General features: G+C 37.5%; 1 protein-coding gene across 1 annotated transcript in view; it reads left to right on the plus strand.

Annotated features, from left to right (window-relative positions):
- Positions 1-24: 24 nt before the first annotated feature.
- The window catches only part of LOC133630613 (mitochondrial import inner membrane translocase subunit TIM44-like), a 28017-nt gene continuing 292 nt past the window's right edge, over positions 25-27749 (plus strand). The window contains exons 1-13 of the mRNA XM_062022201.1: positions 25-129; positions 5439-5540; positions 5716-5880; positions 5978-6058; positions 8772-8921; positions 10153-10286; positions 11535-11620; positions 11874-11954; positions 17622-17746; positions 18088-18138; positions 20550-20639; positions 20745-20855; positions 25143-27749. The exon at positions 25143-27749 is cut by the window's right edge and continues 292 nt beyond it. Of these exons, the coding sequence (XP_061878185.1) occupies positions 100-129; positions 5439-5540; positions 5716-5880; positions 5978-6058; positions 8772-8921; positions 10153-10286; positions 11535-11620; positions 11874-11954; positions 17622-17746; positions 18088-18138; positions 20550-20639; positions 20745-20855; positions 25143-25262 (1326 nt within the window). The 5' untranslated portion in view covers positions 25-99 and the 3' untranslated portion in view covers positions 25263-27749. The remainder of the gene's footprint in view (positions 130-5438; positions 5541-5715; positions 5881-5977; positions 6059-8771; positions 8922-10152; positions 10287-11534; positions 11621-11873; positions 11955-17621; positions 17747-18087; positions 18139-20549; positions 20640-20744; positions 20856-25142) is intronic.

Genomic DNA, 27749 nt, shown 5'->3' on the forward strand with positions numbered 1-27749 from the left:
CTTGGCTCCGCCCCTCCACCGCTAACTCTCTTCCTATTGGTGGACCGGCAGGTCAGCTGACGCGGCAAGGGCACGTGCGTGACTCGCTGTGGATTCAAGATGGCGGCGTCATTGTGGCGGTGCTCCCAGGTAGGCTCGTCTTACATGTTCTTCTCTTTAGCTCTTTAAATCAACATAATACATTGATTACATCATATTACCATACACAGTTTGGAGTTCATTTTTTGTCTCTCTCGGTGTAGTTAGGCGGAGAATCTCATTGATGTGACAAGATGAATAGGCCTTAGTTATTGTAAAGCGGGTTCTTACTAAAATGGAACACTTCGAGCTAAATGCGATTATAACTTTCTTTATATCTAACTTTAATTACCTCTAATGTGTACCAAATAATGTTTATTTACTGCTAGTGGTCCACGGTACACATATATATACAGTACAGGCCAAAAGTTTGGACACACCTTCTCATTTCAGTGCGTTTTCTTTATTTTCATGACTATTTACATTGTAGATTGTCACATCAAAACTATGAATGAACACATGTGGCGTTATGTACTTGACAAAAAAAGGTGAAACAACTGAAAACATGTTTTAAAGTCTAGTTTCTTCAAAATAGCCACCCTTCCTTTTTCGCACACTCTTGGCATTCTCTCCATGAGCTGAAAGGGTTTTCACTTCACAGGTGTGCTTGAAGCTCATGTAGAGAATGCCAAGAGTGTGCAAAGCAGTAATCAGAGCAAAAGGGTGTCTATTTTGTCTAGTTTCTTCAAAATAGTCACCCTTAATTTTTCGCACACTCTTGGCATTCTCTCCATGAGCTGAAAGAGTTTTCACTTCGCAGGTGTGCTTGAAGCTCATGGAGAGAATGCCAAGAGTGTGCAAAGCAGTAATCAGAGCAAAAGGGTGGCTATTTTGTCTAGTTTCTTCAAAATAGTCACCCTTAATTTTTCGCATTCTCTCCATGAGCTGAAAGGGGTTTCACTTCACAGGTGTGCTTGAAGCTCATGTAGAGAATGCCAAGAGTGTGCAAAGCAGTAATCAGAGCAAAAGGGTGGCTATTTTGTCCAGTTTCTTCAAAATAGTCACCCTTAATTTTTCGCACACTCTTGGCATTCTCTCCATGAGCTGAAAGGGTTTTCGCTTCGCAGGTGTGCTTGAAGCTCATGGAGAGAATGCCAAGAGTGTGCAAAGCAGTAATCAGAGCAAAAGGGTGGCTATTTTGTCTAGTTTCTTCAAAATAGTCACCCTTAATTTTTCGCATTCTCTCCATGAGCTGAAAGGGTTTTCACTTCACAGGTGTGCTTGAAGCTCATGGAGAGAATACCAAGAGTGTGCAAAGCAGTAATCGGAGCAAAAAGGTGGCTATTTTGTCTAGTTTCTTCAAAATAGTCACCCTTACTTTTTCGCACACTCTTGGCATTCTCTCCATGAGCTGAAAGGGTTTTCACCTCACAGGTGTGCTTGAAGCTCATGGAGAGAATGCCAAGAGTGTGCAAAGCAGTAATCCGAGCAAAAGGGTGGCTATTTTGAAGAAACTAGAACATAAAACATGTTTTCAGTTATTTCAGCTTTTTTTTGGTTAACTCCACATGTGTTCATTCATGTGGAGTTAAACAATTTTAATATTTGATATTGTTACACCGCAATGTTATGTTTTAGTTTGATTATAATTGTGATTAAAAAAAGAATTAATTCAATGATCTTACAAATTTTAAGTATCAATGTCAGCATTGGTATGTCAAATACTGCCCTGTGCAATTGAAGCCTGTAAACAAGCATGCACGTGGCGATTAATGGACGCTGGGAAACTTAATTTTTATTTATCGTCTATAGATTGACTTATCGAATATTGGCCCAGGCGTACCTGTTACTACTTGGTACTGGATTGATGCCCACATTTGTAATATTGATTAAAACTAATGTAAAGTATTATTGTTCATTACATTTTACCAGAAATGTAGATAGAACAATGTTACAACAGAAAGTAACCAGTAAATTAACAGATCAATAATGACAGAATGTGTTAATATGTCAGCAGCACATATTGCTTCGATTATCATTTACAAAAAAATAAATATATATATATCTGTGATTCTTAACCTTGTTGGAGGTACCGAACCCCAGCAGTTTCATATGCGCATTCACCGAACCTTTAGTGAAAAATAAAATGTTTATTTGTTTTTTTCAAATTCAAGACAATTTTATGTGTTTTTACTGGTGCACAAAATTAACCGTGCATGAACATCACCTTGTTCAAAGAACAAAACCAACACAGTGCATGAACTCACAACAAATGACACACCTGCAAATCAGTGTGACTTCTGCTGTTGCCTTATGAGAGACCAGTTCAGATATGCGTGGCTTCACCTTGGCAAGTGCCGCTCTCATTGTCATGTCAAAGTCTGTTCCTTTTCTTCGTTTTTATGTCCAGCATCCTCGAAAAGGATTGCTCGCAAAGATATGTTGTAACAAATGGTATAAAAAAAATTCCAGGGCTTTCTTAGCAATAACTGGATACTTTTCCATTTGTCGACACCAAAACGTTGAGAGCGTTGTTGTTCTGAAGAGTTGCTGTTGAACCTTGGCTCTGCTGAATTTCAATGATTTCGTCGAGGTATTCATCATTGACATTTGCTGTCTCAACAGCAAACGTGAACTGCTGTCTCACCCATTCTGGATATGACTCTCTTGTAGGGAAATATCCGTCGAGAGACTTTGCAAGCTCATCTAAGTGTGTAGCAATTGTTTGCTTCAGTTCCATGGGTACAGAAATGTCTCTGATTCCAGACACATCTTTGATCTTAAAACAATATTTGTGACCTGTGCTGGCAAAATGAGTCACAATGAGGACATTTTAAAAACTGAGTTATTGTTATTTACACACTCTCCATCTAAAGACCTTCAAAATGATATATGGTTTGTTGGAATCGGACAGAAAATGACCGATTTACATCCGATTGAAGTCGACCAAGTTTGAGGGTCCGTTTTGAGAAAAACCAGCTTAAAGTTTACTGTTCCAGAACATAATGTTCCAAAACAAAACTCCATAGCAACCATACCTTAAAAGTCTTTGTAGCAACAGAAAAATTGGTACAGTTAAAGTCAAATCCCATGTCTAAAGGAAAAATATATATTCAACTCTATTGAAAACGGTTATGTACAAACATTTCAACACTGTTATGTCACAGTTTTTTTGTTCACTGGTCAGTTTGTCAGCTGGTCAGCTGTCCGTAATATTCCTGACCAGCAGCACTAAGAAGATTCGCCGACTGCAGTGAATTTAGCGCACTTGCAACCGCCTGTGTACCCTCTCCACCTTCTAAATCCGTTACGGAATGTAAAACAGTCTAACTTATCCACAAAAATAATAATTAAATGTTCGAAAATCACCTTTTTTCACCAAATATTCCGCTCAAATTACTGTGTGTTGTTTTTCATCAGTCATGATACCACAATGCACCGCACGGGGTGATTCAATCAATGAGGGTACGCCTCACAGCGACCGGTTAGCAACAAGCCGGATTTGTTTACGTCAGGACAGGTTTAAAAACTCGAATTCTATTGGTTCAGAATGGCGTCATCGGGAATTCCATGCTCATTTTTAGAAATTAGGTAAACTTGGCGTCACAATGATACCAAATATGGCTAGGGGGATTCCCCCTTATTGCTGCGAGTGAGCGTTGAAAACACTTGATTTTCTCAAGGAATTTTAACACAAAGGACTAATTTCTGAAGACATACCTCGTACAAAACCTTCAAATAAAGGTGATTTAAGATGTTTTCTTGCTATTTCGATGATTGGGATCGCTAGATTGTGGCTTTATGGACTCATTTTTGTGAAAATCTCAATTTCAACCAAGATAAATTTTTTTCACTTATTTGCCTGTAGGTCAAAATTAGCCTGTGCGTATTCCGACTCATTTTGCCAGCACGGGTCACATTTGTTGTTATTGTCATTGTAAGTGGGCCAAAACACTTATATCAGAAAAGAATCTCATGGAAATGACTGCTGCCATTTGATTATAATAATAAAACATTTAACTTGTTATTTAGTCAGGTTTGGGACTGCTCCACTGAATGCTCAGTTAGAGGGAAAATTGTTTGGAGGTATCCATAATACGCCGATAGGGAGATGTTTTTATTTACACGATGTGTCGGGTGTGTCTTGACCTCCGCGGCGGAGACTCCGCCGAACCCCTGAGGCCGACTCACCGAACCCCTAGGGTTCGATCGAACCCAGGTTAAGAACCACTGATATATATACACTACCGTTCAAAAGTTTGGGGTAACCCAAACAATTTTGTGGAATAGCCTTCATTTCTAAGAACAAGAATAGACTGTCGAGTTTCAGATGAAAGTTCTCTTTTTCTGGCCATTTTGAGCGTTTAATTGACCCCACAAATGTGATGCTCCAGAAACTCAATCTGCTCAAAGGAAGGTCAGTTTTGTAGCTTCTGTAACGAGCTAAACTGTTTTCAGATGTGTGAACATGATTGCACAAGGGTTTTCTAATCATCAATTAGCCTTCTGAGCCAATGAGCAAACACATTGTACCATTAGAACACTGGAGTGATAGTTGCTGGAAATGGGCCTCTATACACCTATGTAGATATTGCACCAAAAACCAGACATTTGCAGCTAGAATAGTCATTTACCACATTAGCAATGTATAGAGTGTATTTCTTTAAAGTTAAGACTAGTTTAAAGTTATCTTCATTGAAAAGTACAGTGCTTTTCCTTAAAAAATAAGGACATTTCAATGTGACCCCAAACTTTTGAACGGTAGTGTGTGTATATATATATATATATATATATATATATATATATATATATATATATATATATATATATATATATACATGACATTAATATACTTACATACAAATAATGTATCGTGATATACAGTACAGGCCAAGAGTTTGGACACACCTTCTCATTTCAATGCGTTTTCTTTATTTTCATGACTATTTACGTTGTAGATTGTCACTGAAGGCATCAAAACTATCACACCTGTGAAGGGAAAACCATTTCAGGTGACTACCTCTTGAATCTCATGGAAAGAATGCCAAGAGTGTGCAAAGCAGTAATCAGACAAGGGGTGGCTATTTGGAAGAAACTAGAATACAAAACATGTGTTCAGTTATTTCCCTTTTTTTTTGTCAAGTACATAACTCCACATTCATAGTTTTGATGTGACAATCTACAATGTAAATAGTCATGAAAATAAAGTAAATACATTGAATGAATGAGAAGTGTCCAAACTTTTGGCCTGTACTGTACTTTATCATTTCAACTGAGTAAATATTGCAAATTCATTTGGGTCATGGCAATATTTCCCAATGTAGCTATTTAATAATTCCATGCTACTGTTCACACGATTACAATTTGTCATGTATGTTTTCATTAGTGATGAAGAATTGAGGATGTTGTCTTCATTGCAGCTGCTTGGTAAAATTGTTTTGCCACCTTGCTCCCGGCCACTGGTGTCCTCCTGTTTTAGAGGAGATGCTTACAGATTACACAGGAGTGCAGCAGCATTGCAGGTAAACCATGAATTATATTTTAAACATGACATTGTGTCCCTCGTGTGGTTTGCTTTTTGTTTGTGTGTATGGTCAAGAAAAAAAGGAGTGTGTTTGTTGTCGGGCAAAGTTCTTTCGTGAGTTTTAAATGTGTTTTTTATTTCCAAGAATGTAACACCGCAGATTATTTCATCAGGTGCGATATGCCTCAGGGCGTAAAGGTTTCCTGGGAGAGTTTGTGGACAACCTTCGTCAGGAGTTCAGTGACAATCGGGAGCTGAAGGAGAACATCAAGAAGTTCAGAGATGAGGCCAGGAGGCTAGAGGAATCCAATGCACTCCAACAGGCACGCAGGAAATATGTAAGAAATCCCCACACTTATTAACTAATTGTTGTTTTTTTGGTGTGTTTTCAATATCAATTACAATTAAATTTTAATTTGTGTTGTTTTCATGAAGAAATCAATAGAGTCGGAGACAGTGAGGACCTCTGAAGTATTTAAAAAGACACTGGACTTTTCGTTGGAATCTATGAAGGAGGTAAATTACAAAACAAAACCAAAATGCAGTCAAACCTGGTTAAGTTGACCCTGTTTATATGGACAACCGGTCTAAGTTGACCAACTTATCAAGTAATAGTCCACAGTGTTATTATTGTTATGCTCACTTAAAGGGGAAAAGCACTTTTTGTGGAATTTTGCCTAACGTTCACAATCATTGAGAGACAATAACACTTTTTATTTTTATTTTTAGGATTTTGAATACGATAAAAAACGCTTTCAAGATGTGGCTAATGGGAGTCACCGTTGTAGCCTTCAGAGGCTCTAAAACAACTTCAAAACCCTCCGTTTTATATACACACTGCAAGTGCATATATATAATGTAGTAACAGACACCTTCATAACAATATGTACAATATACACACTGCAAGTATATATATAATTTAGTAACAGACACCTTCCTAACGATATGTAATATGTACAATATATACACTGCAAGTATATATATCATGTAGTAACAGACACCTTCCTAACAATATGTAATATGTACAATATACACACTACAAGTATATATATAATGTAGTAACAGACACCTTCATAACAATATGTATTATGCACAATATACACACTGCAAGTATATATATAATGTAGTAACAGACACCTTCATAACAATATGTAATATGTACAATATACAAACTGCAAGTATATATATAATGTAGTAACAAACACCTTCATAACCATATGTAATATGTACAATATACACCCTGCAAGTATATATATAATGTAGTAACTGACACGATCATAACAATATGTAATATGTACAATATACACACTGCAAGTATATATATAATGTAGTAACAGACACCTTCATAACTATATGTAAAAAGTACAATATACACACTGCAAGTATATATATAATGTAGTAACTGACACGATCATAACAATATGTAATATGTACAATATACACACTGCAAGTATATATATAATGTAGTAACTGACACGATCATTACAATATGTAATATGTACAATATTTCGGTCATGTTATGCACAGCCGGAACTAATTCTTTGGCGCATTTATTTCCGTTTCCATAGCAGCGCACTTCTGACTTCCTGCAACAAATACGGTATGTCCCTACTCCCGGAACCAAACGCGAGTGTTTTCTAATCATGGCAGACTTGGTAAGAAACAACGAAGACGACTATTTTTGGACAAATGAGGATTCACAACCTTATCTTTTTGAAGCTGAATATACGGAGGCTGAACTGCTGCTTAGAGAATCGAGAATGAAGGAGACGCTGAAACGTTGGAGCAGACGGAAGCTGAGAGAGTGCAACATGGTCACGCTGCAAATCTGGAACTTTTGAGCCAAGCTATGCCGTATTAATAGATTGTTTACCCAAATCAACTGGAAATATCCCCGGCCAGCTGTACCTAACAGACAACTGTCTATCGAGTGAGCCACCATAATATTGATCATGATACATGCAGCACATCACCGTACACTACAGTACATACACTGTCTGGCTAGCTGTGTACAAACAAAACATGAAATAATACTTTACAGATACTGTAATATAATTGGTGTTCTAGCACAGTGTTGTGTATTACAAACTCAAACATGTTTCGTGCTGACGTAGAAGCTGGCTTATCTGTTTTGGCTAATACCGTAGCACGCCGATGTATTACAATGCTAGAAAAAGAGTTCCTCAGTGTTCACTCTTACAAAAACAATGTTGCTACAGTTTGGTTATTATACAGGTTACAGAACGTAAATGAAGTATTGTTGATGCTTTTTGAATGCATTTTTAAAGTGATTTAGAGGTAGAATTGATTGCTAACATTAGCTGCATTGCTAGCCACCTAGAACGAGCTGATTTTTATATGTTAGAAAGCAAAAAAAAACAAAAACATTTGTCTTCTTGTCTCTCATAATGATTGTGAATGATGGGGAAAATTCCCAAAAAAAGTGCAGTTCCCCTTTAAGCCGTCATCGAAATATACGGTCGACCGCTTTTATTGAAACACAATTTTAGACCCAAAGGGGTCATTTGGAGATAAAATGTAGGACCCACCTTCTTTCCTCTGAAGCAGGCTGTAGAGCTCACATGAGGAACAAAATACTTACTCGCCAATGTTAGGAAGAATCAGAATCAGCTTTATTGTCCAAGTATGTTACATGCAAGGAATTTGACTTGGTAGACTGTGCTCTCTTTGTTCAATGTAAAAAATATAGAAAAACTCAAAAACTACGATAGAGCGCCGCACCGAATGGACGCCATCTTGGTATGGAAACATTAAAGAACACAAAGGACTTAAGAGACATTAAAGAGCACGTAACTGATGCATCCTGCTGCTACTACAGCGCTGCCATTTTTACATACAGCCACAAAAGTCAAATGCAACGTATAACCATAAATCACAAAAACAAAATATGAGTTAAACAATAATAAATTATAATAACGCTGTTATATAAGTAATTGCAGTATTTTTCGCACCATAGGGCGCACCGGGTTACAAGTCGCACTGCTGATGAGCGGGTCTACTCAGGTCTTTTTTCATACAAAAAGAGAACCGCATTAAAGGGGTCATATTATGATTTTTTTGTTCATTTAGAAGATTTCCTTGTGGTTTACATAACATGTGATGGTGGTTCTTTGGTCCAAATGTTGCATAGATGATGTTTTACAGACCATCTTCAAGCCGCTTTTTTTTTCTTTGCTTTGTGTGTGTTTCCTGTACCTTTCTAACACAGGCTATCAAGAAGGTGAGCCACACAGACATTGGGAAGAAGATGAAAGAAGGCGTGGAAGAAGCTGCACGCACTGCCATGCACTCTGCTGAAACGGTCTCCAAGGGAGGAGAACGATTGGGCAAGACCGATGCCTTCAAGGCTATCTCACAGGTGAGGAGAAATAAGCCAGGTGTCAAAGTCATTTTAGCTCATGGAGGAAAATGTACACACGCGGGCCAGACTATTAAAATCATGGCATTAAAACTAAAAAATAAAGACAACTTCAGATTGTTTTCTTTCTCTTACTTTGGCCAAAAATAGAACAAACACATTCTGAAAATATTACAATAAAAATTTTGAAAAAATACAGGCAGTGGTAAAGTTTCTTTCTTTCTTTCTTTCTTTAGTTTATTTCGAACATGAACACATTTACAGTATAATACATCACCCAATTTCATATCATTTCACTTTACATCATGTCCGAAAAGGAGTAGGAAGAAGCAAAGCTTATTTAATCCTACCCCTTTCCCACTTCAGAGCGTTTACAAATATATACATTCATTTACTGACTTTTTTTTATAGTAAAATGACATCCGTGAATGAGTAGTACAACAGTTTTGTAATATATAATTAAGTCAGTCATTATTAACATACAGAGATGAAAAATATCTTATTTTCAATAAGGTTGAAAGTATTTTAGATCCATGAAGGAAAGAAGAAAGTGAATGAATGTTTATAACTGAATAAATAAATATACAGACTCATAAAAATGTGTTTTCTTTTGTATTTTTTTTTTAATGAATTAAGTAACATTTATTACAACCTTTTTCCAAAACACAATATAGAATGTGAGATATAACAGGATAATGCATACATTCATCATTTGTTTTCAAAATGGTTACAAAAAAGTGGGACCCCAAAAATTTACTGTGGGACCCCATTTTTATGACTTGATGGGGTCCCTGAGACCCTATTTTGAAAATTCCTAGCGCCAACACTGATGGAGTATTGGTGCGCGCAAAACAGCAGCAGGCGGCTGTGGCCTGTGGGCCACTTTTAATACTAATCAAATATAATCCCGGGGGCCATAGATCATTAATTTGCGGGCCGGATCTGGCCCACGGGCCTTGACTTTGACACATTGGCGCTAATGGCTTTGCTTTCTTTCTTCTATTCTGTTGCTGTTTGCTTTTTTTTCTGCCTTGTTTGTGGTATTGTTACTGCCCAGCTGACTGTGACATGGGCTGAGGAACTGGGTCATGGTTTTATACTTTTTGTTCTGTAATTAGGACAATAACAATTTACTGTCTTGCCCTCAAATTGCATTCTTTGGCAAGTTGAAGCTGTATCAGTGATGCTTTTTAGAGGCTTAAGCGTAAAAAGCTGTGTGTCATCCATGCAGGGTGTGGAGAACATGAAGAAGGAGATCGACGTGGGTGATGCCGGACCCTATAGAGCTCCTTCTCAGCTGAGGAAGAGGAGTGATTTTTCATCAAAAGGAGCTGCTGATGACACTGTAGTGTTTGAGCCGAATACGTAAGTTGCTCCAGCTGTGAAAACAATAAACACATTTTTTTTAGGGACTACCGTATTTTCCGGACGATGAGGCGCACTTAAAATCCTTTTTTTTTCTCAAAACTCGACAGTGCACCTTATAACCCTGTGCGCCTAATGTAAGGAATACCCACCTCGAAGCTATTTTATTTGGTAAGTAGTGTAATGATAAGTGTGGCCAGTAGATGGCAGTCAACATAAGAGATAAGTGTAGGCTGCAATGTGATGGCAATATGACTCAAGAAAACAACACCAAGAATTTATATGTTCCATTAAAAATATAGAACATTACACACGGCGCTCAAAAATCTATCAAAATGTTTTATTGCGACTTTGATAAGCTATGAAGCCACACCGCTTGATGTGCTTCAACATAGGAGTATTATTATGGTGTGTGTATAAGGTAAGACATATTATCTGGCGTTTTGTTTTGCAATATAATGCAAAAGCAACTTTTCTTACCTTCTGGTACCTGCTGATCTGTATTTGGGATCTGCATAAGTCCTGAAAAATTGCGTGCGTCCGCCTTTGTAGCTTCTTCTTTTTCTCTATCTTCTTGTTATGTGACATTCATCCTCTGTTGCCATTTCTAATATAAAGTAGTGTAAAGTTCTCACTTATATCTGTCAGTAAACTCGCCATGAAAGCACTAAAACATACCGTTGTAGTGAGTTTACATTATTTACCCAAGGAACTTTAGTTATTAGAGCGTTCCGGTCAGACGGTTTTTCACGGGACACATTTTCGGTGTTGTTCCCGGATGAGGAGATGCTGCTCCATTATAGATTGAAGTAAAGTCTGATTGTCCTTAAAACAGTTAGCTCCATATTTTGACACTAATTCCACTCCCGTCCTTGCACGCTACACCGCTACAACAAAGATGACGGACGGTGAGCCACGTAAATAAGACCGCCCACAAAACGGCGCATCCTGAAGAGACTGTCAGAAAGCGGCCTGAAGGTGATCTGTAAAACATTATCTATGCAACATTTTGACCAAATAACCACCATTACCTGTTATGTAGACCACAAGGAAGTCTTTTACATTTACAAAAAAATAATATGACTCCTTTAATGCACCCTATAATCCGGTGCGCTTTATATATGAAAAAAGATACAAAATAGACCGTTCATCGGCAGTGCGCCCTATGGTCCGGAAAATATGGTATGTAGTTTTACTGCTATACAGTACATGCGTCAGCTTAATAGCCCTGATTTTGTTGTGGTGCAGGGAAAGTGTCAGTGTTGTTGTCCACAATGACTCAAAGTGGGAACAGCAATGGAGGGACTTCAAAGACAATAACATGGTTTTTAACAGTACGTATCTCTGGGATTTACCATTATTTTTAGACACACCAAGCAAATGCAATAATGCTATATATGTAGATACACTATGCACTGGATGTCACTTTGTTTTCCAAGCAGCAGGTGGCAGTAGACTTAACTGGATTTCACAATAGTGTAGCACAGTTCTGTCTTCATGTCTAAATTGTGATTCTGATTCTCACACCTCCAGGAGTGATCCATAATCAACACATTGTGTCCTCAGTCTCCTTTCTGTTTCCTGCAGGGTTTTTAAACATGAAGCTGAAATACGATGAGAGTGACAATGCACTCATCAGAGCATCCAGAGCTGTGACTAACCTCCTTGGTAATGAGATTCTCAGTCTTTTCTGAAACAGTAGATTCGTTTAACAACTAGATTGTACAATTTGGTGACATTATTAGCTAAGCAAAACAATAACTGTTTATTTTTGTAAACTTTTTTTTTTTTACAGCCCTTAGGAAAGCTAATGCTGTGGTCAGTCTGTGTTTTAAAGGCCTACTGAAATGAATTTTTTTATTTAAACGGGGATAGCAGATCCATTCTATGTGTCATACTTGATCATTTCGCGATATTGCCATATTTTTGCTGAAAGGATTTAGTAGAGAACATCGACGATAAAATTCGCAACTTTTGGTCGCTGATAAAAAAAGCCTTGCCTGTACCAGAAGTAGCGTGACGTCACAGGTTGAAAGGCTCCTCACATTTCCCCATTGTTTACAATGCAGCCAGAGCGTTTCGGACCGAGAAAGCGACGATTACCCCATTAATTTGAGCGAGGATGAAATATTTGTGGATGAGGAACGTGAGAGTGAAGGACAGAGAGGCAGTGCAGGACGTATCTTTTTTCGCTCTGACCGTAACTTAGGTACAAGGGTTCATTGGATTCCACACTTTCTCCTTTTTCTATTGTGGATCACAGATTTGTATTTTAAACCACCTCGGATACTATATCCTCTTGAAAATGAGAGTCGAGAACGCGAAATGGACATTCACAGTGACTTTTATCTCCACGACAATACATCGGCGAAGCTCTTTAGCTACGGAGCTTGTGTGATAGCACATCGGGCTTAAATGCATATAGAAACAAAAGAAATAAACCCCTGACTGGAAGGATAGACAGAAAATCAACAATACTATTAAACCATGGACATGTAACTACACGGTTAATGCTTTCCAGGCTGGCGAAGCTTAACAATGCTGTTGCTAACGACGCCATTGAAGCTAACTTAGCAACGGGACCTCTACAGAGCTATGCTAAAAACATTAGCTATCCACCTACGCCAGCCCTCATCTGCTCATCAACACCCGTGCTCACCTGCGTTCCAGCGATCGACGGAGCGACGATCATAGATGCGGTCTGCTGCCCGTAGAGGGAGGAAGTCACGGTGAGGTCGCCGGCTAGCGCGTCTGCTGTCCATCTCAAAGTCCTCCTGGTTGTGTTGCTGTAGTCCGCCGCTAATACACCGATCCCACCTACAACTTTCTTCTTTGGAGTCTTTATTGTTCATTAAACAAATTGCAAAAGATTCACCAACACAGATGTCCAGAATACTGTGGAATTTTGAGATGAAAACAGAGCTTTTTGTATTGGATTCAATGGTGTACCAATACTTCCGGTTCAACGATTGACGTCACGCGCATACGTCATCATACATAGACGTTTTCAACCGGAAGTTTAGCGGGAAATTGAAAATTGCACTTTATAAGTTAACCCGGCCGTATTGGCATGTGTTGCAATGTTAAGATTTCATCATTGATATATAAACTATCAGACTGCGTGGTCGGTAGTAGTGGCTTTCAGTAGGCCTTTAACAAGTGCTGTCAATTGATTATTCTTTAATCAAAATTAATCACAGGTTAGTGCTCACTTGCGTTATTAAAATTAACTTAAATGGGAACTGCACTTCTTTGGGAATTTTGCCTAACGTTCATAGTCCTGATGAGAGACAAGACAAAATGTTGTTTATTTTTTGTTTTTGTTTTTTGCATTCAAATATTAAAACATTGGTTCTTGGTTGCTGGCAATGCAACTAATGGGAGCAATCCTGCCGCTAATTCACTTTAAAAATGCATCCAAAAACCGGCAACAATACTTCATTAACGTTCCGTAACCTGTATAATTACCAAACTGTTGCAACATTGTTATTGTAAGAGTGAACACTGAGGTACTCTTTGTCTAGCGTACTAACACATCATCTTGGGACGGCATGCTAAGGCATTAGCTGCAAGCTAGCTACAGCAAGAGATAAGCTAGCTTTTGCATCAGTAGCTAAATTGCTTTTGAGTTGGTAATGCACAACATAATGTGATAGAACACCAATCTGTACTGAGTAAAAACATGAACAATCATATTACAGTATCTGTAAAGTATTATTTCATGTTTTGTTTGTACACAGCTAGCTCGACAGTGTATGTAGTTGGACTAACAAGAATGATGTGCTGCGTGTATCATATACAATATTATAGTGACTCACTCGATGGACAGTTGTTTGTTTTGGTCCAGCTTAGGGCTGGGCGATATGGCCTTTTATTAATATCTCAATATTTTTAGGCCATGTCACGATACACGATATATATCTCCATATTTTGCCTTAACCTTGAATGAACACTTGATGCATATAATCACAGCAGTATGATGATTCTATGTGTCTACATTAAAACATTCTTCTTCATACTGCATTAATATATGCTACTTTTAAACTTCCATGCAGAGAGGGAAATCACAACTAAGTCAATTTAGCAAAAGTGTATTTATTAAACAGTTATTAAGCAGTGGCACAAACATTCGTGTCATTTCAAAACAGAAAGTGCAAGATTGTCAGAGACATTTTAAAACAAGCTATTAGTGCACTTTTGTGCATGATGTCACTAAGATGACATATCAAAACAACACTAAGTCAAAGTGTACTTTTTGTACAGAACGCCACCACAATAGTTTAAAACAAATAAAGTGCACTTTTGTGCATGATGTCACACAAGATATTTCAATAACTGTCAAATAAAAATTAGCTGCATAATAGGAAATCAAATAGTTTACGTCCTTCACTATGTGGAAGGACATTAATCTCCTTCTGTTGTTGACTTTTTTTTTTTCATACGGTGTTGATGTGGAAATGGTTGCTCCGGCATTTTGTTGGTGTGGCACCGAACGGAGATGTTGACATGCGGAGTTTCAAGCACTCTTCATACTCTAGCGGGTGACTTTTCTAATGATGCTACATTAGCAGTGCTGCTACTTTTTGTAGCAACGCTTTTGCCACATAAATGTTGAACATATTCCCGCTTGGAGCCAAACCACCGCCGGACTATGGATCCCATGCTGTTTTTCTTGGGAATTAATTCTTCCTCCATTTGTTACGAGATTCGCACCTTCTCTCTCTCGTATTACCACTCGCACCTCACCGTTAGCATCACAGCTAATGTTACCATGTCGCTACCTCTCTGCTCCGCGGGAGCGTGTGACGTTGCATGAGCGACAGTATGCCACGTATGTAAGAAGGTGCGCTTGTTTTAAGTCTCTGTGTGAAGGAGAGACAAGAAAGAGTGATAAAAGCCTGAAGTGTAATGCCTGCAGCTAAAAGCAATTGCGTGAGAACGTAAAACTCCAATATCACGATATAGTCATTTTCTATATCGCACAGAGACAAACCCGCGATATATCGAGTATATCGATACATCGCCCAGGCCTAGTCCCGCTGGTTAGGGACGTTTTTTCAAGTTGACTTTGGGTAAGCACACCATATAAGTCCACATTGCTTGGGTCCAAGCTCCACATTTACAGCGTGGAGTCACGCCGACCTCACTCACTCGGCTTTTGTCTGATCCATGGTTTTGGTTTGTGCGTGCTCGCTTCTATCATCATTATCATCGGCGGTCACTCGAAGCGAGTATGACAATCCTCCTGGTAGGGAGGATTGTCAGGATTGGCATCCTTTATGGAGGATGCCTGTACTTCACATTGTTTAACGTGGGGAGACTGGTGCACAGACAGTCACCACACGATCCTTGACAGATCCGGGTCAGGGTCTAGTGGTATGGAGTCCAAGACGACTGGGCACCCTTTTCTGCTGCAACCTTCATCCGCCATCCCAGCCGTTGTGACGCTCCATAGGGTTAGCAATCATACTCCGCCTGTTCCACCGTTGAGGTCTTGGTTTGTTATTTCCCCATAACTGGGCCCACATGGATGTGGGGGTGCCTTCTTCCGCCATCGCAGCCGTTGTGGTAGTTCTTACATCTACCTATAAGCAGCAGTTCATCCTCCGTATATTCAGCATTAAAAATTAAGGTTGGGAATCCTTAGTTGTCCAAAAATAGTCATACACTCACGTTTGTTTCCGGAAGTAGAAACAACACGTTTGTGAAGTCGCAAATATGTTGCTATGGAAACTGAAATAAATGCGCTCAGGAAAGAAGTTCAGGTAATTCATAAAATTACCAAAACACGGTAAATATTGTACATATTACATATTGTTATGAAGGTGTCTGTTACTACATTATATATATACTTGCAGTGTGTATATTGTACATATTACATATTGTTATGAAGGTGTCTGTTACTACATTATATATATACTTGAAGTGTGTATATTGTACATATTACATATTGTTATGAAGGTGTCTGTTACTACATTATATATATACTTGCAGTGTGTATATTGTACATATTACATATTGTTATGAAGGTGTCTGTTACTACATTATATATATACTTGCAGTGTGTATATTGTACATATTACATATTGTTATGAAGGTGCCTGTTACTACATTATATATATACTTGCAGTGTGTATATTGTACATATTACATATTGTTATGAAGGTGTCTGTTACTACATTATATATACTTGCAGTGTGTATATTGTACATATTACATATTGTTATGAAGGTGTCTGTTACTACATTATATATATACTTTCAGACAGTGTGTATATTGTACATATTACATATTGTAATGAAGGTGTCTGTTACTACATTATATATATATACTTGCAGTGTGTATATTGTACATATTACATATTGTTATGAAGGTGTCTGTTACTACATTATATATATATATATACTTGCAGTGTGTATATTGTACATATTACATATTGTTATGAAGGTGTCTGTCACTACATTATATATACACTTGCAGTGTGTATATTGTACATATTACATATTGTTATGAAGGTGTCTGTTACTACATTATATATACACTTGCAGTGTGTATATTGTACATATTACATATTGTTATGAAGGTGTCTGTTACTACATTATATATATACTTTCAGACAGTGTGTATATTGTACATATTACATATTGTTATGAAGGTGTCTGTTACTACATTATATATATACTTGCAGTGTGTATATTGTACATATTACATATTGTTATGAAGGTGTCTGTCACTACATTATATATATACTTGCAGTGTGTATATTGTACATATTACTTATTGTTATGAAGGTGTGTGTTACTACATTATATATATATACTTGCAGTGTGTATATTGTACATATTACTTATTGTTATGAAGGTGTCTGTTACTACATTATATATATATACTTGCAGTGTGTATATTGTACATATTACATATTGTTTTGAAGGTGTCTGTTACTACATTATATATATACTTGCAGTGTGTATATTTGTGTGTATAATCTAACCCATTGGGTCAAATTCCTCATTAAACTCATGACCTTAATAAACTCATGAGTCTTGCGGGCCAAAGTAAAGATGCCGGCTATCCGCACTTGGCCCGTGGGCCGTAGTTTGGACACCCTTGCAGTGACCTGGTCATTGCCTATGTATGCATCAACCCGTCCCTCCTTTCAGATAATGATCCACGGTTACGGTAAAGCATGTGCGGTCAAAATACATTGTGATTAATATGCGTATATACATGAATAATGCAATCATTTTTTTGTGATTAAACACATGAGTTAACTCTTTATTTTTCACAGCCCGAGTTTTAACTAAATGCTTTTGTTGCTGCTGTTTATTTTCCTAGGTGGTCTTTTCTCCAAGACGGAGATTTCAGAGGTACTCACTGAGATCCTGAAGGCAGACCCCAAATTTGACAGAGAATCTTTTCTCAAACAGTGTGAGAAAGACATAATCCCAAACATATTAGAGGTGAACTGTTTGACTCATTTATTCTACACTGTAACACTTAGACTGTTTCTATATGGGAGCTCATGACTTACTGTAATGTGTCCACTCACCTTAAAAGTCAAGTGCTATTGGCAGACAATGCAATATGCTTATTTCATGTGACCGATACAATCAAATGATTACAGATAATTTTTATCACTAGTAATTTAGGACTTGCTATAATATCAATCAGTAAGACAAGTGGTCTCCCTAGTCAGTGTAGCTTTATGCAGTAATGACTTCATGGTGTTGTACTTTAGTACGTAAGCTTGTTTGGAAAATGAACAATTATAATCAACACAGTGCTGCTGTTCTTTCTGCAGGCAATGATTCGTGGAGAGTTACATGTATTGAAGGATTGGTGCTATGAAGCGGTAAGTCTTACACAGGTGACACACCTTTAATTCATTCTCAGACCACTTACGCAGCTCTAATGTTGTTCATACACAATTGAACTATCATATAAGAATTGATGATATGGAGATAGAAAGGGTGTATTCAACAACATTTTTGGGAATCTATATAGATGATAAATTAAATTGGAAACTGCACATAAATATACTTAAGACAAAGATGGCAAAAAATATTGCTGTTCAAAAACTCCGTAAATCAAAAGGCTCTTAACATGTTATATAATTCTTTCGTACTCCCTTATTTTAATTATTGTGTTGAAATCTGGGGTAACAATTACAAAACAAACATTAACTCTATATTCTTACTTCAAAAGAACGCGATTAGAATTGTAAATTATGCAGATTATCATGACCATACCAATGCTCTGTTTAATAAATTAAAACCATTAAAACTGCACGATCTTGTTGACCTCAACACTGCTATTGTGACGTACAAAGCTCATAACCACATGCTGCCTGGGTGTCTACAGGAGAGGTTTAAACCCAGAGAGAATCCCTATGACCTCAGAGGTTCAGCTGTCTTCCAGAAAGCTAAGATAAGAACAAGCTTAAAAAGTAGATGTGTTTCTGTCAGGGGGGTTCAACTGTGGAACAGCTTGGATGATTCCTTAAAATGTTCCAGTTCCATTCACACATTTAAGAAACACTTTAAGACTAATGTCTTGAAAAAATATATCACTCTTGAATCAACACAGTAGTAAATACTATGATCAATGTTAATTCAAATACTAAATGTGGGATATAAATAATAATGGAAGTATAATTGTTTGTATATAGTATATAAATTGGTACAAAGGTTTAACACGTGTACAAGGATATTTCACATGCCTTTGCTGTGTATATAATTGAACTGTGTTTATGTTGTGTATAATGTGTATTTATAATATGTTGTACAAAGGACATTTAATAATTTTCGGAAGTTCATTTTGTACTCGACATTGTTTATAGGGTTAAGCGCAATAAGTGTTCAACTTCAGCCTAAACCCTTTCAGTCTGCAACATTTTCATTTTCAATTTATGAATGTACAACTGTTTGTTTATTTTGTTGACGATTGACCGAAGAATAAAGAATATAACTACAAAACCCAAAACCAGTGAAGTTGGCACGTTGTGTAATTTGTAAATAAAAACAGAATACAATGATTTGCAAATCCTTTTCAACTTATATTCAATTGAATAGACTGCAAAGACAAGATATTTAATGTTCAAACTGAGGAACTTGCCTGTATTTTTTTTGTTGTTGCAAATAATCATTTAACTTTGAATTTAATGGCAGCAACACATTGCAAACAAGTTGTCACAGGGGCATGTTTACCACTGTGTTACATGGCCTTTCCTTTTAACAACACTCAGTAAATGTTTGGGAACTGAAGAGACACATTTTTGAAGCTTTTCAGGTGGAATTCTTTCCCATTCTTGCTTGATGTACAGCTTAAGTTGTTCTCCGTAGGGATATTTTAGGCTTCGTAATGTGCCACACATTTTCAATGGGAGACAGATCTGGACTACAGGCAGGCCAGTCTAGTACCCGCACTCTTTTACTATGAAGCCACGCTTTTATAACACGTGCAGAATGTGGCTTGGCCTTGTCTTGCTGAAATAAGCAGGGGCGTCCATGAAAAAGACTAGTTACTGACAGTGGTTTTCTGAAGTGTTCCTGAGTCTATGTGGTGGTATCCTTTACACACTGATGTCAGTTTTTGATGCAGTACCGCCTGAGGGATCCAAGGTCACGGGCTTAGCCGCTTACATGCAGTGATTTTTCCCGATTCTCTGAACCTTTTGATGATATTACAGACCATAGATGGTGAAATCCCCAAATTCCTTGCAATAGCTGGTTGAGAAATGTTGTTCTTAAACTGTTGGACAATTTGCTCACGCAGTTTTTCACAAAGTGGTGACCCTCGCCCCATCCTTGTTTGTGAATGACTGAGCATTTCATGGAAGCTGCTCTTATACCCAATCATGGCACCCACCTGTTCCCAATTAGCCTGTTCACCTGTGGGATGTTCCAAATAATTGTTTGATGAGCATTCCTCAACTTTCTCAGTATTTTTTGCTACTTGTGCCAGCTTTTTTGAAAGGCATCAAATTCCAAATGAGCTAATATTTGCAAATAATAACAAAGTTTACCAGTTCGAATGTTAAGTATCTTGTCTTTGCAGTCTATTCAATTGAATATAGGTTGAAAAGGATTTGCAAATCATTTTATTCTGTTTTTCTTACGATTTACACAAGGTGCCAACTTCTCTGGTTTTGGTTTTGTAGTTCATACATAATTTAACTAGTTTTTTATGTGCTTCAGATCATTTGTTTCAAGACAATCTTTTGATTTCCTTATGTGTAATGACTGTTTTGGTTTCTGTCCTCAGACTTACAGTCAGCTTGCCTATCCCATCCAGCAAGCAAAAAGTTTGGGGTTGCTGTTACAGTCCAAAGTCCTTGATATTGATAATATTGATGTAAGCATTCTGATGTAAAAAACAGCTTTCACACCATACACCATTACACACTACTCTTCCATGATCTAATTGAGTGTTAAATCCTTATCTTGGTCTTGGTTATAGTTGGCAATGGGGAAGATGATGGACCAAGGCCCAGTGTTGATCATCACCTTCCAGGCCCAAGTCGTCATGGTGATTCGTAGTCCCAAAGGGGACATAGTGGAAGGAGATCCGGTCAGTGTATTCATATTTAATGTACCGTAATGGTACATGATTTGATCCAATCAAACCTATCTATTTTATGCCAGTCAAAGACATATTTCAGTGTTGTACATTTTTTAATTACAGAAACTTGGAGCTCTGATTGAATTTTTTTTCATACAGTTGTGTCCCACTTGGCAAGCTAGTTTGATTTCGCTCAAAAATGTATGAAAAAAATCTGGGGAGAAGAAGGCTAGACAGTAGATGTGGGAATAGTTGGCCACCTCACAATTCAGGAGCTACGATTCGATTAAAAATCGATTATTGATGCATCTTTAGTTTATGTATATTGATGCAGTTTTACATTCCTTTTCGTTTCACTAAATAAGCGTTTATCATTTCATTCATTCATTTTCTTTTTTTTATTTATCTCCTTCATTGATGTGCATTTTTGATCAATAGACAATTAAGCTTTAGCAACTAAACACATATTTACACACCAATGCTTGAGAAGGAACAGGATGAAGAAAATCTTATATTTCCTGCCCCCTTCATCATAATAAGTAGTCTTACTTAATGGATAGCCCAGATTCACAAGCATACAAACCTAACAAATACATCCAAATATAATGAAAACAAACAAAAAATACACAAAAAAAACAAGTGCAAAACTTCATGAAGTACAAACTGAACAAAAAAAGTAATACACACCTCACGGGATGATACAAAACAAATACAAAACCAGACAAAAAAAAAGAAAAATAATAAATATAAAGCAAAATGTAAACACTTACGGCTGTCCATATGATCTTATTGTTCTGTCTTTAAAATGCTTCAAATCTGATGTTTGACATCAGATTCAGGCCACATCAGGAAGTAGTCTTGAATCTGATTGGAATCTGATCTTTTCAAATGGGACTTCAGTCTTAACGCAATGTGACCTGAATGTGATTTTTTTTTTGTCATCTTTGGGCGAGCTACGTCACTCGTGTGCAAAGATGCAGTCGCCAGAGGAAGTGGATATTTCATCACAACATCCGGCTTTGGTTTTTATTTAAGACGACCAAATTTTCAGTGCATCACTTGTCAATAGTGTGCAAATAATAGTCTATATGTAATATATGAATATACATTTTGATTCCGAAGAAATAGCGATCAAGACAGGAATTGATGCAGTGGCACATTTGTTTACATGTGAGCTAACGTAGATCCATGCTGATGTCCATGTGTCCTCTACTTAAGATCCATAAAAAGTATAACCCATTTTTTAGAACCATCCTAGATATATTACACTATATACATCCATTCATACTTTATATTACTTGACTTTACTTTCACATAAAAAACCCCACTAATTTTAAAGGTGTTGCGTCTTTTATTTTATTTTATAGTAGTAGCGACTTCCTCCCGCTCCACTTCCTTCCACTTCCTTCCTTCCAAAGCTTGTTCTACCTGCCCATTGCAACTCTTTGGCTTGTTTAATTGTTTTACAAAATGAAATCAGACTGTCTTGAAGGTTAATCTAAATTTTCACAAATATATTCTGAGATAACCTTTATTAAGCATGAATATTTATTAAGCAATCTCAAAAAGCCTTCTAAATTGTAACAATACAATGAATGAGAATATTCACTAGCAAGCGGAATACTTTTTTTTTTTATAGCAAAGCTCATTATGCAGAGGACCAGGTACTGTAGAATAGTGACTAGCCCAAAACCTGCTTTTACATTATACATTTTCCTCTATTAGTATTTTTAATACTCCGTAGATTGTTTAAAGGCCTACTGAAAGCCACTACTACCGACCACGCAGTCTGATAGTTTATATATCAATGATGAAATCTTAACTTTCCAACACATGCCAATACGGCCGGGTTAACTTATAAAGTGCAATTTTAAATTTCCCGCTAAACTTCCGGTTGAAAAACTCCTTTGGATATGACGTATGCGCGTGACGTAGCCAGTAGAACAGAGGTATGGCTCCCCCATTGAGGCCAATACAAAAAGCTCTGTTTTCATTTCATAATTCCACAGTATTCTGGACATCTGTGTTGGTGAATCTTTTGCAATTTGTTTAATGAACAATGGAGATTGCAAAGAAGAAAGTTGTAGGTGGGATCGGTGTATTAGCGGCTGGCTGTAGCAACACAACAAGAGGACTTACTTGGATAGCAGACGCGCTAGCCGATGCTAGCCACCAACCGATGCTAGCCGCCAACCGCATCTGTGATCGGGTGAAGTCCTTCGTCGCGCCGTCGATCGCTGGAACGCAGGTGAGCACGGGTGTTGATGAGCAGATGAGGGCTGGCTGGCGTAGGTGGAGCGCTAATGTTTTTATCATAGCTCTGTGAGGTCCGGTTGCTAAGTTGCTAAGTTAGCTCCAGCGTCGCTAGCAACAGCATTGTTAAGCTTTGCCAGGCTGATAATTATTAACCGTGTAGTTACATGTACATGGTTTAATAGTATTGTTGATCTTCTGTCTATCTTTCCAGTCAGGGGCTTATTTATTTTGTTTCTATCTGCATTTGAGCCAGATGCTATCACGTTAGCTCAGTAGCTAAAGAGCTTCGCCGATGTATTGTCGTGGAGATAAAAGTCACTGTGAATGTCCATTTCGCGTTCTCGACTCTCATTTTCAAGAGGATATAGTATCCGAGGTGGTTTAAAATACAAATCCGTGATCCACAATAGAAAAAGGAGAGAGTGTGGAATCCAATGAGCCAGCTTGTACCTAAGTTACGGTCAGAGCGAAAAAAGATATGTCTTTCACTGCATTCTAGTCCGTCACTCTAACGTTCCTCATCCACGAATCTTTCATCCTCGCTCAAATTAATGGGGTAATCGTCGCTTTCTCGGTCCGAATCGCTCTAGCTGCGTTGAAAACAATAGGAAAATATGAGGAGGTGAACAATTGACTACGTCACGCTACTTCCGGTAGGGGCAAGGCTTTTTTTTATCAGAGACCAAAAGTTGCGAACTTTATCGTCGTTGTTCTATACTAAATCCTTTCAGCAAAAATATGGCAATATCGCAAAATGATCAAGTATGACACATAGAATGGATCTGCTATCCCCGTTTAAATTTTAAAAAATCATTTCAGTAGGCCTTTAAGGTTATGTTGACACTACAGGTCAGTTTTGATATACATATGTGACCTGTATTTGATTTCTTTTATGTCAATTTGAACGCTACAATATCAAATCGTGTGTGGATAGAAATGAGATATGTATCCGATTCGACTGCGGTCTGCTGAGCGTTCAGGTGGCATTCATCACATAACAGACAGGTGAAAAAGTAAATGGTGGACAAAAGGAACAAAAAAATCACCAAAATATGTTTCAGATGTAACATGGGGCCATGTTTATTTTGGCAAACACCGGGCTTCAGGAGTGATGTTATGGTTTGTTTACATTTCCTGTCTAGCCACATGGGCAAATAATATTAATATTTGTTGATTTAGATGCTCATATCTGCTGCATTGATTTACTTTACGAAGTAGCTAACCAGGGAGGTTAGCGACAGTGCCATTGGCTTTAAACTTCTTGATGACATTGCGCACAGTAGATACAGGAACATTTAGATCTCTGGAGATGGACTTGTAGCCTTGAGATTGTCCATGCTTTTCCACAATCTTGGTTTTCAAATCTTCAGAGAGTTCTTTGCTCTTCTTTCTTTTCTCCATGCTCAGTGTGGTACATACAACACAAAGGTTGAGTCCACTTTTCTCCATTTTAACTGGCTGCAAGTGTAATTTCTATATTGCCAGCACCTGTTACTTGCTACAGTTGAGTTTAATTACAAATTAAAGGAGCTTAGAATACAACTATTTCTTACAATTTTGAAAAGGTGCCAATCATTTTGTCCAGCCCATTTTTGGAATTCTGTGTAAAATAATATCAGATTTGGCTTTTGGGCGTTGGGTTTTTTTGTGTTGTTCCAATGCAAACAAAATAAATAAGCATGTGAATACCAAAGCATTTGTAATTTCAACAATTTTCTGGGAGAAGTGGTGTATTATCTGACAGAAATGCAAGGGTGCCAGTATTTTTGGCCATGACTGATATGTATGTGTCTATGTTAATATGTGTGGAAGGGAGGGGACTGCCTCCAGTAATGTAAAGGCGTCTACATAAGATGGGAAACATCTGAACTGGGCCTAAGAGTATAAGTGAGACTGCTCATAATGTTGTTGTATTCTACATCCAAACTGCTTGACTACATTATTACGATCTACACACGCACACAGATTGTGGTGTGATGTTCTTGAAAGTGCGTCTCAAACCTACTGTCTCTGAAGCGGCGCTCTTCTCTCTCTTAACAGGAGAAAGTGCTGAGGATGATGTATGTTTGGGCGCTGTGTCGTGACCAGCAGGAGCTGAACCCCAGTGCGGCGTGGAGACTACTGGACATCTCCGCCTCCAGCACCGAGCAGGTTCTCTAGGAAAAGAAAGCGAAGAGCAAAGTAGGGGGTGAAAAGAGACACATACGGAGAGATAAGGGCAGAAGGATAAGCCTGGAATGCTTGCACGTACTAATGCTGACACAAACAGACTGGTGTTATTTTGTGTCACTGCCTTTTTTTGCCATTTCATAGACTTTATGTGTCTGTTTATAAAACCATACAGTGAGCTGCTCGCTGAGTTGACTGAGATGCTGAAATGAATGACAAGAAGAGCCTTAACCAGGTGGCTACATGTGTGTTTATGGTGGAAAAGCTTCAAGCTGGACAGGTTTAAAGGGAAACTGCACTTTTTTGGGAATTTTGCCTACCGTTCACAATTATTATGAAAGATATGACGACGGATGAATTTTAAAAAATACATTCTAACTTGTCGATTCGAATTCGAATCGCGATTCTCACGTTGTGCGATTCAGAATCGATTCTCATTTTTAAAAAATCTATTTTTTTAAAATGTATTTATTTATTTATTTTTATTTTTTTAATTAATCAATCCAACAAAACAATACACAGCAATACCATAACAATGCAATCCAATTCCAAAACCAAACCCGACCCAGCAACACTCAGAACTGCAATAAACAGAGCAATTGAGAGGAGACACAAACACGACACAGAACAAACCAAAAGTAGTGAAACAAAAATGGATATTATCAACAACAGTATCAATATTAGTTACAATTTCAACATAGCAGTGATTAAAAATCCCTCATTGACATTATCATTAGACATTTATAAAAAATTAAAAAAATGAACAATAGTGTCACAGTGGCTTACACTTGCATCGCATCTCATAAGCTTGACAACACACTGTGTCCAATATTTTCACAAAGATAAAATAAGTCACATTTTTGGTTCATTTAATAGTTAAAACAACTTTACATTATTGCCATCAGTTGATAAAACATTGTCCTTTACAATTATAAAAGCTTTTTACAAAAATCTACTACTCTGCTTGCATGTCAGCAGACTGGGGTAGATCCTGCTGAAATCCTATGTATTGAATAAATAGACAATCCTTTTGAATCGGGAAAAAATCGTTTTTGAATCGAGAATCGTGTTGAATTGAAATTTTTTATTTATTTTGAATCGAATCGTGACCCCAAGAATCGATATTGAGTCGAATCGTGGGACACCCAAAGATTCACAGCACTACTAACTTGTAAATAAGTCTGCTTACAGCAGAGCCAATGGAAGCGCCACTATTTTGCCCATAAAATCTGATAAATAAATATTCAAAAAGCGCCAACAATGCTCCATTTACATTTTCGACTTGAATATAACCAGGTATTAGTGTTATTGTTATTATAATCACTAACGCAGACAAATTATTTATAGCGGTGTCGTGATCACTTCCTGTGTGCATATGTTTACATCGTGGTCTGCTGCTTCCTCGCTTCCCTGCTCCCTGTAAATTTATTTTAGACTATAAATCATGTGTCTCACCTGAAAAATAAATGGCTGAAAATATAATCCTACAAGTTGGGATACTTTGACAGCCATTTAGGACCTGGAACTGACGAGGACAACATGAAATGTGCTTGTTTCCTCACCCCACCCTGTTTACTCGTGATGCGTTTTTGAAATGAATGCTTAAAATGATCAAAATACGTAAATATTAAATGTTATTATAAATGTTACTACATTACATCTATACTTACATCATTTAGATAAAACCTTAATGGAGGTGTTTGGATGTTTGTTTAGAGGCTATTTAGGCAGAATTGAACGGCTCCCATAAGCATTGTAAGCGGACTTTTGATCACATTTATTGAATATTTACAATGCATTAAAAAAAATCCACCCGTCACGTCGCTCATAATGATTGTGAACGATAGGAAAAATTCCCCAAAAAGTGCAGTTCCCCTTTAAGGATTCTCTGCTCTCTGTCAAATACTTGAAACTCTTTACGTTGTAGTGAAAAGCATGTAAGCTAACTCCATATTATGCTTTCTAAACATGTCACAGCAAATATGTTACCATAGATACCTTCACACAAATGCAAGAGTTCAAATTTTGGCAAAAAACTAAACAAAGAACTTATTTAACTGGTAATGAAACACAGATTTCTTTACCATTACCACCCTTTTTTGTTGTCTCTGAAGCCCGTATAGAAAACAGATTGTTGGCAGTAGACAAAGACACAAATTCTAAATCAACTTATAAGGATTATAATTTTAACTTTAGTCAAACCACATATAGATGACATAGCTGTTTTCTATACTTGTGCATTCAAGTGCATTAATTGTAGTAAATTCCTATCAGAACTCGTACCTAAGACATATTAGTGAGTGTATAATGTCTCGCCCTGTGGAACAAGTGTGTATGCTTGTGGCATCAGATTGAAACATCTTCTCAAATTGGCTCTCTCTACTAGCGATAGTGTATTGTCTATTATATCCACATTATAATGTTTAAGAGTTTATTGTAAATATATGGGACCACATTAACGGCAGCCTCACTGAGGAT

Source organism: Entelurus aequoreus, linkage group LG16 (genome assembly GCF_033978785.1).
Source record: "Entelurus aequoreus isolate RoL-2023_Sb linkage group LG16, RoL_Eaeq_v1.1, whole genome shotgun sequence".
Lineage (NCBI taxonomy): Eukaryota > Metazoa > Chordata > Actinopteri > Syngnathiformes > Syngnathidae > Entelurus > Entelurus aequoreus.